This window comes from Leptonotus elevatus, chromosome 12 (genome assembly GCF_054856555.1).
Source record: "Leptonotus elevatus isolate MCC_2025b chromosome 12, RoL_Lele_1.0, whole genome shotgun sequence".
NCBI lineage: Eukaryota > Metazoa > Chordata > Actinopteri > Syngnathiformes > Syngnathidae > Leptonotus > Leptonotus elevatus.
Genome location: NC_141250.1, coordinates 13,272,808 through 13,286,302, shown reverse-complemented (window position 1 = coordinate 13,286,302; position 13,495 = coordinate 13,272,808). Strand labels below are relative to the sequence as shown.

General features: G+C 38.5%; 1 protein-coding gene across 2 annotated transcripts; it reads right to left on the bottom strand.

The window, feature by feature from the left end:
* Positions 1-3: 3 nt before the first annotated feature.
* On the bottom strand, positions 4-13,166 carry smarcal1 (SWI/SNF related, matrix associated, actin dependent regulator of chromatin, subfamily a-like 1). Of its 2 annotated transcripts, XM_086091820.1 has the most exons (18): positions 13,021-13,166; positions 12,649-12,932; positions 10,982-11,309; positions 8,301-8,351; positions 7,943-8,203; positions 7,623-7,673; positions 7,359-7,542; positions 6,154-6,304; positions 4,388-4,549; positions 4,242-4,307; positions 3,692-3,832; positions 3,182-3,400; positions 3,016-3,086; positions 2,134-2,236; positions 789-971; positions 607-707; positions 436-532; positions 4-264 (listed from the first exon to the last, which is right to left on the bottom strand). In XM_086091820.1, the coding sequence occupies exons 2-18, from the start codon at positions 12,871-12,873 to the stop codon at positions 184-186; spliced, it is 2,475 nt and encodes an 824-aa protein (XP_085947946.1). In that variant the 5' UTR covers positions 12,874-12,932; positions 13,021-13,166; the 3' UTR covers positions 4-183. The 2 variants fall into 2 exon arrangements, with proteins under 2 accessions (XP_085947946.1, XP_085947947.1); XM_086091821.1 differs by having other exon boundaries at positions 12,649-13,166.
* Positions 13,167-13,495: the final 329 nt, after the last annotated feature.

Below are 13,495 nucleotides of genomic sequence, written 5' to 3'. Positions count from 1 at the left end.
CCGTTTAGAAGCAAATGTGGACAACAACCCGTCAACTTGGTCTCATCCGGTCCTTACTTACTATGAACATTTATTATGCTTTTTTTTTCGGGGAAAGCGAAAAAGATTGATCTATATGTCAGCCATGATGGTTTGCGCTGAAAACGAATCAACCTTTTTTCTTAACATACAAGTTGAATAGTCTTACTGGCCTCCTGCATCCACGTTGTTGTCCTCATTGAAAGACCTCTCAAACATCTCGGCGATGCTCCTTTGATTGGGATCCTACACAATTTCAAATAACAATTTTATACACTGGTTTTAACATGACCTCCAAAAGCCTCAGTAGCGCCTAGTAACAAGATAGGACGCGCAAATCAAATTCTCAAAGACACATACCAGAAACTAAAGAGGAAGTCATTCATTCTAGAATGGAAATGAGGTCATTTTGCTTACCTTAGAGTGGAACTGTGCTGTAATCGCATTGGCTGAGAGGTTCGACTCGGACAGGCCGACCTGCTCCAAAACTTTCATTTTCCCTTGGATCATTGGCCTGGGGGGCGGGAGAGGGGGACACGTCAGAATTCCTACACTCTCTATCATAGTCTTGATGGTTGTCATACATACCACAGGTGGTCATCAGCTGTTCCCTTGGCAACCAAGTAGTGAATGTTCACGTTGTTTGTTTGACCGATGCGATGGACCCGGTCTTCAGCCTGGATAAGAACCTGCCAAGTAACCGAATGAATTAAGCCCACACAAAAATAAAAAAAGAACATCTGATGTATGATTTTATCAGCAGTCCTTACTCCGGGGTTCCAGAACAGTTCAGCGAAGATGACCAAGTCGGCGGCGTGCAGCGTCAGGCCCATGTTGGCGGCGGTGATGGACAGGATGGCCACACAAGTCTTACCCGAATACTGAAACTTGTCGCAAAGACGCTGGCGCTCACTCGATGGCGTGGAGCCGTCGATGCGAATGAATGAGACTTCCTGTTGAGAATGTTGACACAAATCACAACTTCAATTTTGTATAATTATTGACTTAAATCTAAATCTAAACTTTTTCAAGTTTAAGGTATATTCATGTTTTTTCCCTCATATCACAATTTTAGAAAAAAATTGCAATATCAAAACTTCAGTCACTAATCAGTCAATATTTTCTTTTTTTGTCCTTTTTCTGTAAATCATTGTTGCAATATAAAATTATTCCTTCTTTCCAGTTAAATCACTTTTCCTCATTTTAAAACTTTCAGCTCATGAAAACCTGCTCTAATAAATAACTTTTTTCCCCCCAGGTAATAACCTTTTGGGGTTATTTACAATTTCATTCATTTAACAGTTTTTTTAATTGATTTTTTTATCATCCTATCCAGTCATTACAATTGCTTACTATAATTGCACAATTTTATTGCCTATGAATATTCACATATTTTAATTGTTTTTTTCTATTCTTTCTTAGACCGAGCTTTTTGAATACTCTGATGAAAATATGACTATCCGTCATACTGTAAAATTGTTTTTAGGCTCCAGGACTATATTCTCATAATTCAAACTTTAGAGTCGTATTGATTACTGATGACGCAGGTAGCATGGGTTCAGTTGAGAATGTGAAATGGTGGTCTATCTCTATATTGCCTTGCGACTGACTGGCGACCAGTCCAGGGCATAGTCTGAAAATCAGCCAAAGTCCGCTGGGAAATGTGCCAGTTCCCTGCTGTGGCTCTGAACAGGACAAATAATATAAAACATTGACGGATGGATGCTTCTTATCGACATAGGCCGAATACTCTGTTGTAAGAGCGTAAAAAGACATTCGGAGAGTGTTTTTACTGTCCAGCGCTTAAATATTTAATGTGATGATGGTTCAGACGGCTTTGGAAAATTCCGCTTGGAGTGTAAGTTAATGGGATGATCTTAAGTGCACTTTCCTGGAGCGAAGACAATCATGCATAGTTTTCTCGGATCTGTACTAAAACGGTAACGGGGCACTGTTATGGCTTTAAGGAGAGTTTGGGGGACTATTACTAGAATTGAATGAACTACTCCCACCATCACTGCCAATAACCCCAATCATACACTCCTTAAACAGTGTCTGAACTCAAGAGTTCAGTTTGCTGCCTTCTCTCTCTGCCTGATTACTTTTATCGCTCACCTTCTTAACAAGTTCAGTAGTGACGTGATCCAGGACTAACTTGTGATGGGCAAACACCAGGAACTTCTCCCTGCCACACTCCAGCATGTCTGTGATGTACTCCCTGTCAGCGGTAGGAAAACATTTAGGTCTTTATTTTCTTCACATTTCAAACACACACACAAAAAAACATTTTTAAACAAAGTATTCGTAAAAATACTCATATTTACTATGTTTATAAAACTAAATTGTCCAAACGGTGTTGCACCTAACTCATGGTTGATTAACTCATTCACTCCCAGCCATTTTCACTGGAGCAACCCCCTTCGCTCCCAGCTGGTTTACTGGATTTTCACTGATTTTGCAAGGCCCACAGACTATTATGTTCTATTGCTATAAAAACATGGAACCTACCAAAAGAAAGATTAGTCTCTTCTATCATCAGAAAAAAAAAAGTATATTTCTATGTTTCCGTTTTACAGCAATTAGCATTAGGACATAGCTAAGTTTCATCATTATTCACAAATCTGTTCAGAACTGTGGGTAAATGAGCTTTTTTCAACATGGCCCTGGTTGTTCTCTTTTGCTTTGCTGCCACCAGCTAGACGTTTTTGTAATAACTACCATTTCTTCAACCGTTCTCTGCAGTTGAGAGGCTGCAACAAAACCTTCTGTTATGCTCTAGTATAAAAAAACTTATAAATACGTCTTTGGGACACTTAAAACATTTAAAATAGAACATTTTTATACGTTTTTGGGAACAAATAAGTGAATACCCTGTGTCTCAATACTTTTCTCCATTTCATTATTTTTATTTTACCTTATTTTAATACACTACATAATTTTACTTCATCACATTCAATCAGGTTTAACATTTTATTTGAAAAGGAAGGGTATACACACGTAATGGCTTGCAGCTTGGCTTCAGCTGTGTAGTTGTAAAAAATTAGGAGGGCTTCTTTTTCATCCATTTTCTGAAACGGAGCCAACAAATGTTGCAAGAAAAATAACTAGATGCATTTCAAACCACTGAGAAGAAGGAATACTGGAGCATGGCGTACCAACTCACATTTTGATGTTGCCTGGCTAACTCCTTGGCGGCGGCCGACAGAGCCGCCTTGATTTTGTTGCTGACCCTGTCGATGGTCACCGTGACAACCTTGCGCTGTTTGGAAGGAAGCTGCGAGAGGACCTCGGACTTGAGGCGCCGCAACATCAGACACTCGGCCAGCAGCAGCTTTAACTCGACCAGATGGGAGGAGCCCGAGTAGTCCCAGCCCCAGGTCAGCTGGATGAAATTGGGGAAAGCGGCATACATGCATAATATTCATTTGAGCATGTTTTGTCCCCATTCTAATCAAACTCAGCAAAGACCCAATGTATTAATGCATGAGGCATTACAAAGAGAAATGTTCTTAGTATTTTCCTTATAAATGAGTTATATTATATATGCCGAGGGTTGCTAGAAAAATGGATGGCAGGGCTGCAAATGGCTCTTCCTCTCAAATTGAATCCACAGGACCAAACAAATATTTGAAATAACCAACAATCCTCTATCGGCATGCGAGTAGTTTGTTACCTGTTTGGCGTCACAGTAGCGCAGCCCAAACTCGTGGAAGCGTGGGAATAGCGAGGGTCTGACAGCCAAGATCTGTGTGTAGAGTTCAGCGGGTCTGGACATGGCAGGCGTCCCCGACAGGAGAATGACCCGCTTGGCTGTCTGAGGGTTAAAAGATAATAAATGTCATTAGTAAAACATACAGCTTAAATCAAATGTTTGGAAAAGAGACAGTCATCTTTTCATCAAGTGCCCATCACTATTTAGTATAACATCTGTACATTTTAATGACTAAATGGAACAATTTAAATGAAATATTTGAAAAATCATTTAAAATAGATCATGTAGCCAAATGCATGTTACTATTTAGTCTGATTAATATCATAAAATTATACATTAAAATAACATCTAAAAAGAAAAGTACATTAATTTAATGAAATTTCCAATATTTTTTTTTTTGAATACATGTAATATAATAATAAATTTTCAATTCAAATAAATGGCGCAGATGTACACAATGAAGTATATAAACCAAACCTGTTCAGTGTAAATGAAGATAAAAGACAAGCACCTTCAATAATGGCAAAGCAGCTTTACAGCGAGCCGTCTTTATGTTCTTTAGAAAGTGAGACTCATCCTGCACAGAAGGAGCAAATGTATATTTTTCCCCAAGTCTTAATGTTTAAACCAGTAACTTCTCGACTTGGTAACACTCACCATGATGAGGACGTCGAAAGGATTCCCTGGCAGTTGCTTGTCCATCCTGCTTAGAAGGTCGTAGCTGATGATGTTGACCAATCCTGCTCGCAGGTTGTCTTTGGCCTTCACCACCACATTGACGCTGTCAGGACTCACAGATGGGAGCCAGCGACGGAAAGCCTGTTGGACAAAAGGCACAGTACAGCATTTCCTCTAATAGTTGACGTCCGTTTAATAGCAGGGGAAAAAGTGGGGGAAATAGGTAGTAAAGTAACACACACTAACAAATTGAAGCTATTGTTCAGACACTAGCATTTAAGTGGGCCGCTGAGCCATTTTGAACTGTGTTGCTTACCAAAACAGCAGCGCCTATGGAGGCAGTCCGTCAGACAAATTCAAGTGTCTTTGAACTTTACCCTTCACAGATGATCTCACCTTAAGTATGTACCATCATTTTCCATTCATAGCCGGGGGGATTTATTCGCTCAACTGCAGTGCAGAGGATGGAGCCACTTTTAGAATAATCATGAACATTTTACATCAATTTTAAATAGTCAAAATAGCACTTTAAATAAGTTTAAAAGTAAAGCTACGACAAAGAACTGAAGAGAACTAAAAATTTGTGGCTGAATCTTCCTGACCCTTATTTGACTTGTGCTACTTTTTCCCCATTCCCTGTTGTTGTGTCGGTGCTTGGTGGCTGATTTGGCCAAAGGTGCACAGCTAACAGCTACGATAAGACCCAAGTCAATCTTTACCACGTCATCTGACTTTACCCTGCAGCAATTCCAACTCCTGATTGGGAATGCACTTGATAGCCATTTAGGGGGCAGGCTGAGGGGGGTCTTGTCAACTGCCTGAAGACGGCGTTCTCCTTGAAAAATGCTGTGCCAGTGGCTTGTTATTGCTGCTTGGAGATAAGCACAGTAGAGTCTCGTTGGGGAGGACAAAAATAGGAAGGACCGTGGACACAAAATGTGCACTCTGCATGGAAACAGCTAGGAGATTTAAGCTAATGTAAATCATGTAAATATTAACAATGGTAGACAAAAATATTCACAAGTGTGTCACTTTGAGAAGGGCCTGTTCCCTTTCTTTAGCATAGATAGCAAAGAATGATTGCATTGTTTTAATAAGCTGCCCTTCTGTTTTTTTGTAATTCGGAAATAAAAAAAGTGGGGGGGGGGGGGGGGTTTGCAGGAAAAAAAAGTGTATTCAGTTATTTTAAATTGACATATCTACACATTTTAATGATAAACATTAACTCATTCAAACCTAAAACCGTATAAATAAAATTACTTTGTCCTTCACTCCTAAAAACTAACTTATACAGTTTTTATGTTTTTTTTTTATGCTAGAGCATACAGAAGGCTTTGATACAGCTTCTGACATGAAGAGGTCACTTAAAGCAATGGTAGTTATTACAAAAAATGGCCAGCATAGTATAAGAGATCAGCCAGGGCCATGTTGCAACAGGCTCTTTTTCCCCGTGTTTTCAACAGGTTTGTGAATAATGATGAAACTTATATATTCTAATGCTAATTGCTGCAAAACGGAAACACATACAAATATCCTTTTTTATCCTGATGACAGAAGAGACTCTAATCTTTCTTTTGCCGTTTTTATAGCAATAGAGCAGAATATTCTGTGGACCTTGCAAAATCAGTCAAAATTCAGTAAAACATGCCAACATTTGTATGTGCACCCCTGACTTTTGAGCAGATCACAATGATAAAGTAAAGGCCTCTCCCAAAGGTGTATTTATTTATTTATCTTATAGCTACCTCGGCCCAAGTGAAGCGCACAGAAGACGGAGCCACCACCAGCACAGGCCACTCCTTCCTGTAGTAGGCAGCGATGCAGATGGCCTGCACGGTCTTCCCCAGGCCCATGTCGTCAGCCAGGAGCAGGCGGCCTTGTTTGGACACCGCATGTCTGCAAGGAGACAGTTGAAACTTGACATGATTCGGTCATTTGGCCTAAATTGCCAAGCTTCAGAGAAAATTGTGTATTTCATCAGCAATTTTGAAGATTTTTTATTATTTTTTTTACCCTTAATTCATTTCAATGGGCGTCAAATATATGAACGTTTTTGCTATTTACGGGTGGGCCCAGTCCCGATCACTCGCAACTGGCAGGGCTTCACTGTTATAATAAATGGTATAAATCAAGTCATTATTTGTTTTTATTAATATTCAATATTTGATTAATTTTAACTTCTTAAAACAAAAGATATAGGCTACATTTAGCACAATTATAATTCACATATCGCCGCTGTCATGTGAAAAACACTGAAGTCCTTTTTCTTTTATTTTTTAAATATTTTTGGGATGTCTGCATTCAGTTTCATCCCATAAACATAAACATTTGAGCTGTCAAACGATTATATTTTTTAATTGTGATTAATCACATTTTAAATTTTTTTTCACAATTAATCACTTAATAAAAAAATATTTTTTAATCAATATTTTTTCCCGCCAAATTTGAAGAGCACCGGTTATGTGTTAATTCTTTGGACATTTATAACAGTTATGAGGACATCTTCAAAAAAAACTCCTCTTTTTCTAATCAATGAATTACTTGCATAATTTAAAATGGGGAAAAAATGACCCCAATATTTTGACGAGCAAATATCCTAAATGTCATACGCAAACATTTATTAAATGCTTTACTTTAATGCATGTAATTATGTTTATTGCTCAAACAACCTGTGCTACGTTAAACATAGCCATCCGCTGTCACGATAAAGGATCATTTATGGTCATAATTAATAATTCATGATTAATGCGATATTTTTTTGTGATTAATTAATCAGTTAACACCAACTTTGATAGCACTAATAAAAATGTTTAAAATGACAAAAATTGGGGTGTTTTTCACAGGACATCCACCATATATTTGTGTAAATATTTAATATGACTACATCATAAATTATTCTGAAAACACCGTTACGGCTACTACAAAAGAAGCGCTAACCACAAGCACCTACTTGACTCCTTCCATCTGGAAGGGCATGAGGCTGCTTGTGATCACAGGGTCAACGCAGGACAGGTCGGCCTCAGGGACGTCCAGCTTCTTGGCTTGAGGGCCCTCGAACCTGGCAGAAAAGGCCTGGACCACCGCCCGGGGAAGAGGCTCCACCTCCGCGGCTGTTATCCCACCGAGGAGCTCCACTGAAAATGCAACGCGGTGCGATTACACAAGATGGCAAATGGTAAGAGGGGGAATAACCCAACGGGCAAGTAAAACTTACTCAGTCTCTTGTAGTCCTCCAGTGAAAAGCTCCATTTCCTTGTTTTCATGTCTGCAAAGATTTAATGATGACATCACCACACAAGTTGTTTAGTTGGCCTGGGATGACTCAATGAGTAACCTCCAAATTAGTCCACTGGCTGATATCTGTAATTATTTGGTTTATTTATTTATTATTTAGACTATATTCATTAATTGTAGCTTAGATTTACAAAGGGCCTTTTTTTTTTATGTATTTGTGTAATTTAGACAGATGCTGTCCAGCCATAGATATACAGTATATAGTCCTGTACATAGATGATATAAATACCAAACTGGTACCGTAAGATTTGGTCGGCATTTGCTTGAATGCTGCAATCACGTCGACGTGGTAACCGATATCAACCTCAAATTTGGAGGGCGATACCAGGACGCACTGGCCCTGGATGTCAGCGCCTGGTTTCTGCCAACCGTTGCACAGCTTCAGCAGAGCGGTTAGCGCAGAGCCGTCTTGAGCTTGACTGGTCAGCGCCGCCATGTCCAGTGCCTCCGTGCCTTCCAGGGGCCTCAAAGACACGGACGGGATGGATGCTGCCTGGGTCACTGCAATGGAGTTAGAAAAAAAAAAAAAAACATAAGTTAGAAAGGAGCAGGTGCTGTGTTGTATAGTAACATTACATACTGTACTGCTAAAACACACTTAGCTGTTGGTAGTCCTCCATGCTGAAGTTCCACATCTTGTTGGCAGGGTCTAATGGAAAATAGAGGATCCTCGGGTGATGATAGAGTTCCGTTGTTACGTCGGCGACATAACCCAAATTCGTATGCAAGTCTAAATGTGACTATTAACACAGCAGTAGTTATAATTACAACATGGCATCTCATGTGAATATATATATATATATATATATATATTTTTTTTTTTACTTTTGGTTGTTACTGTTCAGACAGACGCCACATTACTCAAGTGCCTTCTGTTACATGCTAAATAAAAGTAAAATGTGCGGCAAGACTAAATGGGGAAATTGTCAACAATGTCAAATTACTAAAAAAAAAAAAATGCCATATTCAAGAGAAGCTCGTGTTTTAAGATATTAACAAATTTGGTTTAAAAAAAACAAAACATTTTCAAGACATAATGGCATGATCATGTATCGGTATTGAACTGTAGAACTTGCACTCTGTCTAAAAAAAAAATGTCCCTAATAATACCTAATCATTTGAATAATTCACATTTTAGATTTATTTACATAAAATCTTGAATCCCTTAAGGTGAATGCCTGTTTTTTTCAGAACGTCTATCTATGTGGATATTGTGTGACTGCAATTTCCTTAAAGAGGAAGTCAACCTTAAACACCTCTTGACAATAATGTGTTCTATGCAGCCCTACTAGTCTAAATACGGTTAATAATGTGTAAGTGGAATATGATTTAAGCCGCAAAATCCAGCAGTTTTTATCAATAACGGCAGGTGGCCATTTTGTCACTTGCTGTCGACTTAAGATGACGTCACAGTTGCTCAGGGTTCAGGCAACGACCAATCACAGCTCAACAGTTTTCGGAAGCTGAGCTGTGATTGGTTGTAACGTGAGACCTGAGCAACTGTGATGTCATTTTCACTCAACAGCAAGTGACAAAATGGCCACCTGCCGTTATTGATAAAAACTGCTGGATTTTGCGGCTTAAATCATATTCCACTAACACATTATTCGTCAAGAATTTTCTTCCCCTTTAACATGATTAATAAACTACATAATTTTATTTCCATTGGCCTTAAGGCTGCAAATGTTATGTGACAGAAATCTGAAAAGAAAAACAAGCAAAAATGAGCATTTCAGATGTGAAATATTTAAAAGGCACTTTAGCCAGTAAGCAAAATCCACTTTGTGGTATGTACCCAAACAAGTGGTTGGTGCCACCCTAATTATTTTCATATAAAAAGCTGCACTGCACAGATGTCCATATTGCTGAGTGTAGGCATTATAAATTGGATTTATGTGGCCACAAAGAGTATTTGGGTGTCAGCTCAGAGCCAAGGATTACGTTAGCCAACATATGTCATCTTTTGGCCTGGCTTTGCTAGCAGTTGGCTTGCGTTAGAAAAAAAAAAAAGAAGAATATACGAGTGGTCATAATGTCCAATGGAGCAAGGGATATAAAAATTGTATTTACGTGCCGTACTTGCACAGCCACACTGATCAATATAGAGTAAACAACTGTTTTATTATCGTTTAAAAAAACACAGCTGAGCACAAGATTAACACATCCATCATAAATTATTCAACTGCGTATTTACATTTTACAAATAGAGAGTCAGTTTTGAGCTTATAGCTGAAAATCCTCAATCAGGCAGTACACACTTGAGGAGGACTAAATGCAACAGTCCTTAAATGGTTCAGGTCCGACTTCGAGGACAGGAGTTACTTTGTGACCATTGGAAGTTTTAAATGTGATCGGATGGACATGACGTGGAGTCCCTCAAGGGCCAGACCATGAATCCCTTTTGTTCAGCCTGTATATGCTAATGTTGGCTATCATGGCTATGCAAACGATAAGCAGCTATTTCTATCAATGTCCCCAAGTGACGACAGTTTACTTAACTCATTTGCACCCAAAAACGTATAAATATGTTCTATTTTAAATGTCCCAAAGACGTATTTATATGTTGTTGTTGTTTTTTATGCTAGAGCATACAGAAGGCTTTGATGAAGCCTCTCAACTGCACAAAACGGTTAAAGCAATGTTAGTTATTACAAAAAACGGCCAGCAGGTAGCAGCAGAGCAAAAGAGATCAACCAGGGCCACATTGAAAAAAGCTAATTTACTCACAGTTCTACATTGATTTGTGAATAATTATGAAACTTAGCCATGTGCTAATGCTAATTGCTGTACGGAAATTGATAGAAATCTACATTTTTTCCTGATGAAAGAAAATACTAAAAATTTTATTTTGGTAGGCTCCATGTTTTTATAGCAATAGAACACAATATTCTCTGGGCCTTGCAAAACCAGTCAAAATCCAGGAAAACAGCCAGGAGTGAAGGGGATTGCTTCTGTAAAAATGGCTGGGAGTGAATGAATTAAGGTGCTATGCCACTGTTGAAAATAAATTAATAACAGGATGAAGCAAAATTTCCTTCAACTAAACCAAAACAAACCCGAGTTACTGTAATTGTTTTGTTTTTTTAAAGCACCTCACAGTCACAGTTTAGTCACGGGTTAGCAACTGCAGAATTCTGAGAGCTGTTGCTAATATTTGGGTTTATATACGCATAGCAACATAAAGCTAGAGGTATACACCAGGGAAAATGGTCGCCACAATAATGAAGTGTTGCGGATGTACGTGCTTGTGCTCTACTCTCTACTTATCAGCATACTTACCGTATGTCTTGGACGGTATGGACTTAAAAACAGCAATGAGCTCTGCATGGTAGCCCACCTCCACCCTGAAGCGTCCGTCAGTGTGCGGCACACATTTGCCCCAGGTGGCTATAGCAGGCTTCTTAGCAGGCACGGTCTTTAATGTTGTCAAGTCTGAGGTGGGTTTGTTTGGTTGTTTGTAGAAGGAGCCCAGTGCTGCACTGCTGGGAGAGGGCTGCTTACAAGTGAGCTGAGCTGGCTTCGCACTACTAATGCTGCTGTCAGTGCTCATCGCGGGCTGGTTGACGTGTTGGCGCTTGGCTGGAGGAGGTGCATTTCTGGCCGACGTCTATGAGGAAAGACAGCATTTGAATTGAATTAGTCTTCAAAAGGCAACCCAGCACTTACTGTAAGTGGGAAGGAGTATTAGCGCCGCATTGAAGAAAAAAAATACGACACTACATTAAAGATGGAAATAATCTTGCATTAAAGTCGGAGGTTATATTTTGAGGTATCGTTGGAACATTACAAGAGCCGAAGTCGTATATTTTCAAGATTAAAATTGTAACACAATGCGCTTAAAGTCATACACTGAAAAAAGTGTCTATTTTTAGAAAAAAAAAAATTTGCGAGAATATATTTGTATACTTTTGAGATTAAAGCGATTATAATTTGCTGTAAAAATATGATTTCTTTAGATGATCATTTCTGATTGTAATCTAAAAAAAATATACAGTAGTCTTGTAAAATTACAACAGTAGACCTTCCACAGATTTTCGGTTTTTTTTCGTTTTTTTTTATACCCCCAACCCCCATGAAAAACACATATTTAATGTTAAGACTTGTTTTGGGTTACAAAATATTTTTAAACAATTACATTGTTACAGCTGCAGCTGTTGTGAATGTGCTCTATAAATAAAGTTGAGTTACTCCCATAATATTTAGACTTTTCCTCAAACATTTCATCTTTATTCTCGCACAACTATGATTGTAATCTGCTAAAAAAAACGAAAAAATGGAATATCAAAAACCTCCAAATTATATAATTTTTCTTCTCCAAAACATTCAGCTTTTGTCGCAAAAAAATCCATCCTCATTCTAAAACAAAGGACAACTTTTTCCCATAAAATTTAGACTTCAAGTCTAAACTCCACACATCTTTATATTAGTAAAACTAGGCCTTACCTTAAAACCTTTTTAGCATGAAATATAAAATACACATTTTTCTACAAACTTTATTTTAATTAAAAAAAATATGACTTTTAAACCAAAATATAAAACTTTATTCTTGTAAAAATTATGATTTTAACCTAAACCGATTATTTATATCTCAAAACTATAAATCTATTCTCATGAAATTACTTTAATCCCATAAATATGCTTTCACCCCCAACCCCCTCTATATTGAATTTTTTTTTTTACTTCAGTACGTTTACAAATGTAATTTATTCTTGAAAATAAACGATTTTGTTTGTACTTTTTTGGGGTCCAAAACTATGCAACTTTTCCCACGCCATATATATATTTTTATCTAAAAGTATGACTTATTTGAAAATATGGTTGTTGTTTTTACTTCTTACTCCTTTTTGTAAATATTACAATACACACCTTTATGTAAAATGGTGACTTTAATCTGGACTATTTCTTTTTTTCTCATTGTGACCCTAAATACTTGTTGGTGTCCTCACCAGTGTTGACGAAGAGACTCCATTGCCAAACGATGTGTCCTTGCAGTTATTAATGATGTGTGCTTCTTTCCTGAAAGGCGAAACAAACAGCTTCGGTGCAGATGATGCGCTTGGGTTCGGTGGGCCAGGCGCGTTCTGCCCGAGCCTCTTGGCTCTCCTCTCCAAAGCTTTCCGTCTGTTCTCCTCGATCATTCGCTGCTGCTCGGCTGTCAGCGTCGTAGACATGACTGCCTTCGTCCCGACTTCACTTAGCACTCAGCAGCGAGACGGTGGCCTCATCTGGACTGTCGGGTGGCAAACAAGCTAGTGTTAGCGGCTAACGACGTTAGCCAACGTTTGAAAAGATGGGTCCAAAAAATCGAATGGTGCTACCTGGATATAAGTGACTGTTTACTTGGCGGGGTAACAATCAAAATATGTAGTAAGGTCGTAAGCAAATCCTGTCACAGGCGTGTAAAGTAACTTTGCGAGCTAGTGGTGGCAACTCGTTGAGTAGAGGATATTTCGTAGTGCGTATCTGGCGCGCAGGAAGTGACGAAAAATAACAAGTCGGCACGTGGAAGCGCGCCTCAAATACTTCTGTATACAAACAGTGCAGGTAAGGTAACGGACCTTATTTTGCCAATTAATCAATAAATTGGATTTTAAATACGTTTTAATTTATATCCCTTGAATCAAAGACAGAATCCCCCCCCCCCCAAAAAAAAAAAAATAATAATAAATGGACAGTGCAGAAAACTTATTATTATTATAGAAGTCAAACAACCTACTCTTGATTCCATATTTCCTTAACCTTTGTTGGATTATGTCATCGGGCCAAGGAGATGAAAAGGTCAGCACTGGTTTA